At 42.8% G+C, this 5,000-nt stretch overlaps 1 protein-coding gene across 1 annotated transcript in view; it reads right to left on the bottom strand.

The window, feature by feature from the left end:
- The window catches only part of LOC113818662 (procollagen-lysine,2-oxoglutarate 5-dioxygenase 1), a 33,192-nt gene that overhangs the window by 5,882 nt on the left and 22,310 nt on the right, over window positions 1-5,000 (bottom strand). Inside the window, exons 6-10 of the mRNA XM_070145591.1 lie at window positions 4,490-4,672; window positions 3,950-4,146; window positions 3,100-3,261; window positions 380-480; window positions 59-160 (exon numbers count right to left, since the gene is read on the bottom strand). Of these exons, the coding sequence (XP_070001692.1) occupies window positions 59-160; window positions 380-480; window positions 3,100-3,261; window positions 3,950-4,146; window positions 4,490-4,672 (745 nt within the window). The remainder of the gene's footprint in view (window positions 1-58; window positions 161-379; window positions 481-3,099; window positions 3,262-3,949; window positions 4,147-4,489; window positions 4,673-5,000) is intronic.

Here is a 5,000-nt window from a genome sequence, read left to right as displayed (position 1 = left end):
TGGGTCGGGCCTGGCACAATTTTAACAAACCGGCCGTTAGACTGCGTCGTGTCCCTACCTCCTCTTACGCATGAGATCCTGCAGGATGTCGGGGTTGGTGAGCTGGACATTTGCGTCGAGCATGAACAAATAGTCTTCGTTGGACTTCGACGCTTCCAGCCTGCGAACAAGAGGGAAACGGGTGTAACTGGTATAACGACTGTGTGTGTGTGTGTTTTTTTTTTTTAGCATTGTAAAGGTGTCATTATCGATTCGAACATGACCCATCGATGTCAAAACCATTGCTAATAATAAACAGCATTAATATCAATAATAGAAATGTCTGATATGTTACAAGGCTGACCAGTAAGCCGATTTCTAAGACAGGCCTTCTACCCACCAAAGGAGCCTGTGAGCCTTCTTGTAGTCGAATCCCATGTCGGGATAAGCCACGCCTACATCCTGGTACTGCATCTCGTACTTGTCAACAAAATCTTCGAACTGCGTCCAAGAAATTCCAGTTAAAACAGAAGAACATAAAAACAAATCCTGATATATTTTATGTTTAATACAAAGGTAACTTAAAAATTTTAATTATTGCAATCAATCACTGATATTGATATGGTAAGTCGTGATTATATATGCATATATATATATATATATATATATATATATATATATATATATATATATATATATGCACACACATACACACATATATATACTTAGGATTCGTTCAAAATGCATTAGTATAGTCAGTTTAGGCTTTGAACAAGAGCAAATTACAATAGACATCTTTCCTCTTTCTGACGTTTTTCCAAACTTGAACCTCAAAATATTGTAGAATAATGTAAAAGAAAAATAACCAAAACTGAACTAGGGAAGTAAATGGAGTATATCTTATGGGTTGGCTCGTTGTTGTGGTGAAATGTGGGTTGCCTGTCCGTAGTTTTTTTTACTTCCCCCTCCCCGCCTATCTACTTTCAGAATATAATTTCCAGCAAAGAGGCAGATACACAGGAATACACATACGCATGGTTTCCTTCTGCGGACTAGGTGTATTTTAATATCCACATGAAATAATTTTTTTATTATATTAGTGATTTTATTTCGTCCGACCATCCGTTAGCAAGTAGAGCCAGAAAACATAAGTTAAAGTCGCTTCACTTTCATGTGAAATCGGTTGATAATTGACAACATTAATATTAAAAAATGACACACACACGCATTAAGGCATCCTATTATTCTAACTCTATAATTATTACTACCATTATCATTATATATTATTATTATTATCATTTGTAGTAGTAATAGTAGTAGCAGCAGTAGCATTATTATTATCATCCTGATTATCTCCATTATTCATTATCATCATCGTTATCATTAGTATCATTATCATTAATATTATCATAATCATTATTACCTTATATTCATTATCATTACTGTTGCTGTTATCATTACTATCATTATTCTTCGTGGCAAGTTATTGCACTCAAGTTGTTAGACCGCCAGTTTATGCACATTTATCATTTTTACAATAATTGGAGAGGAGAGGATAAGAAGTAATGTAGGAGTGGAAGTGGATGGAGAAGGGGAAGGGGAGAGGGCAAGGGAAAGGAAAAGGGAGAGTGGAGGCGAAAGGTAGATGGGGGAGGGTGAAAGAAGGAGATAAGAGGGCAGCCGTACTTCCTGATTTCTTTTATTTATGGACCCTGCTAGAGGTAATTTAAATACACTAATGATTACAGAAATATATATCTATCCAATGCTCTTTTTTAAATCTAAAATGCCTTCAGGAGTTCCATTCCTCCAATTAACTTTAAAACCTTCAGCAAATCGTTGACGAAATCAACCACGACCTTACAGATTTTCCACTAATTACATGGTTGAAAAAGTCGTCAATATTTTCAGGCTATATAACAGCACAAATAACCTTCTGAAAGATACTAAAGTACACGTCTTTCAGAAACTATTTGACCTATTATTTTATATTTTGTTTAGGACTATTCAATCTCATCAAATAACTGGGAAACTAAAATAGTCCTGTTCCACAAGAAAACAATGCTTAATATTTCGTTGGACTCAATAAGCCTCCTTAACTGTCTAATCGAACCTACATAACTGCCAAATTCTAGATGGAGACCAATCATTGGAAAAAAGGAAAAGGAAAAGCTACATAGTTATCAATCACCTACAAACAGTCGACTAAATCGTAAAAAAGAATATATGCAACACACTCGCTGCACTCGACTTTATCATCACAAGGCCTTCGATTCAATGAAAGTCGAACCAGTCACCACAACTCTCAAACAGCAGGGCATCGATCCAGGCTACATCAGCTCCCTTCAGCATATATCTAATAGATGCAGGTCCTTCATGCAGTTACACAAACACTCTGTCCTTCCACTTAGAGAAAAGAATCTGCCTCGGAGACCCTATTGCTTTTAATCCATTTTCCGTAAAGTTGACTGGGAACCAAAGAATCTCAAGATCGTCCAACTCATCTGGTAACAATATCATACTTGTTGCTAAATCCTGAAATTTTACGAGAACTATTTTTCGAGCTCGTGTGCAAGCTTAATATTCGACCTCCACACATACTTCAAGAAAACCCAGATGGTAGCAGAGGAAGAATCAGGTGAATGAATAAAATCAAGACTGGAAACAACATCTAGCGCCATATCTACTGCACTAAGACGAACACGAGTCACCTGCGCCATCCAAGAAGGTCACGAGATCACACTGGTGTTCCGTGCCTTTAGCCGCGTAACTCCATCTTCGAGTTCAAAATCCTTCGATTACGAAGACTGACCCCTGTCACTTCCTCAAAGACCTGCAAACTGACGTGGAAGAATGCAGTTCATATGGCGAGATAATAGGACATCAGATGTACCTCGAAATGAATTATTCTTATATAAATTCGTGACTCTCGATATACCCACAGTTCCCCTTTTTCCACTCTAAGCTGCCTTATTACCAATGTGTCTTCCGCACTTAATTTCGACATCGATATAGCAGGGGCTATTGTACGTTATCTGAAATCATATCGATTGCCTTATGCCGTTCGTTATTTCTTTCCGTCAGCAGAAGCAGCCACCTTTGCGGTCAGTGGAAGCCTACCTCCTGGACGTGCTGCGACGCGGCCTCCGAGATGTAAATGAAGAGCGCTATCCTGTCCTTCGGGTAGTGGAGGCGGCCCAGGCGGCGGAGGAACAGCCTGAAGAAGGGCACGCGATCCTCGACGAACACGGCCACCTTCACGCTCGGAAGCTGTTGGCCTTCCTGAAAGAGTGCGAGAGGTGGGTATATTTGCTTAGTGAGAGAGTGATAATGGGGAAGGTAAAATGCATGGAACCCTTACGGTGCTCACTCACTCACGTAACCCCCTCCCCATCCACTCACTCGTTCACTCACTCACTCACTCACTCTCTCTCTCTCTATTTAACTATCTCCCTCCCTCCCTCTCTCTCTTTTCCTTTCTTTCTCTCCACCTTTAAAAAGCCTAACCAGAATAACTTCAATTACCCCTTCTCCTCCTCACTCACCCCTCCAATTTCCCTATCCCCTTTGCCCCTCTTACTCACTGCTTCCCTCCTCCCCTACACCCACCCCCCTCCCTTCTCCTATCCTTCCCTCCCGCTCCCCTCTCCCTCCCTCCTTCCTTCCTTCCCCTTCTCACTCACCCCTTGCCCCTCTCCCTCCTTCCTTCCCCCCCTCCCTCCCCCTAACCCCTCTCCTTCCCTCCCCCTCCCCCCTTCTTTCTTTCCCTCCCTCCTTCCTTCTTTCCCTCTCTCCCTCCCTCCATCCCCCTCAACCCCTCTTCCTTCCCTCCTTCCTCCCCCCCGCCCCCCTCAACCCCCCTTCCTCTCTCTCTCCTCCCCTCCCTCCATCCCCCTCACCTCTCCTCCTCTCCTTCCTTCTCCCCTCAACCCCTCTTCCCTCCCTCCCCCCGTCACCCCCTCTCACTCACCCCCAGCACCCGAGGACGCTCCAGGGGCTCGTCGGGGCAGTCTGGGCAGGGCAGCTTGAAGACGACCTCCCGCGCGACCAGGTTGGCGAGGCTGGCGGGCAGGTCGAGGGGCGTCCCGTAGAGGAAGGGCGGCAGCGTGAGGTCCTTGGCGTGCACGATGGGTTCCCCGTTGAGGCGCGCGCGGTAGCCGAAGTTGCCTGCGGGGGGTGGGGGATGGGTGGGTGGGTGGGTGGGGGATGGGCGGGGTTGGGAGAAGGTGGGTGTGGATTATTATTATTATTATTATTATTATTATTATTATTATTATTATTATTATTATTATTATATATATTTTTAGATAGTTTTCTATCATTTTTTTCATGGTAGATAGTTAGCAGTTGTATGGTGTCCGAAGAAACATATAACTAATGTATTCTAATGCAAAAAAATAAATAAATAAATAACCTACCCTCTTTAAAAAAATAAAAAAAATAAAAAAAACATAATTTTCAAAAATCCACATAATCTTCACCCCCCACCATCCAGCCGATCCACACCCACCTGTCTGCAAAGTGTCCGCCCTTCGGAAGGCGACGTAGCGGTGATCCAGGGCGACCTCAAGACGCTTCCGCAGCCCGGGACTCTCGGCCAAGACGCGCCACGCTGCTCCCAGTGACCCCTCGTGAAGGCGTGCGTCCAGACGTTCGAGGAGATTCTGCACCGAACTCGTTAGTCCTGCGAAGGCTGCAAGGATGGGAGGAAAAGAGAAATCGTAAGTAAGAGAAAAGATAAAGGATAGAAGTATATGATAGAAGTGATAATTATGATAATGATGCTATTACTACTACTACTACGAAGGCTGCAAGGATAGGAGGAAAAGAGAAATCGTAAGTAAGAGAAAAGATAAAGGATAGAAGTATATGATAGAAGTGATAATTGTGATAATGATGCTATTACTACTACTACTACGAAGGCTGCAAGGATAGGAGGAAAAGAGAAATCGTAAGTAAGAGAAAAGATAAAGGATAGAAGTATATGATAGAAGTGATAATTGTGATAATGAACGATAATG

Source organism: Penaeus vannamei, chromosome 34, assembly GCF_042767895.1.
Source record: "Penaeus vannamei isolate JL-2024 chromosome 34, ASM4276789v1, whole genome shotgun sequence".
Classification (NCBI taxonomy): Eukaryota; Metazoa; Arthropoda; class Malacostraca; order Decapoda; family Penaeidae; genus Penaeus; species Penaeus vannamei.
This window is presented reverse-complemented; position numbering and strand designations above follow the sequence as displayed.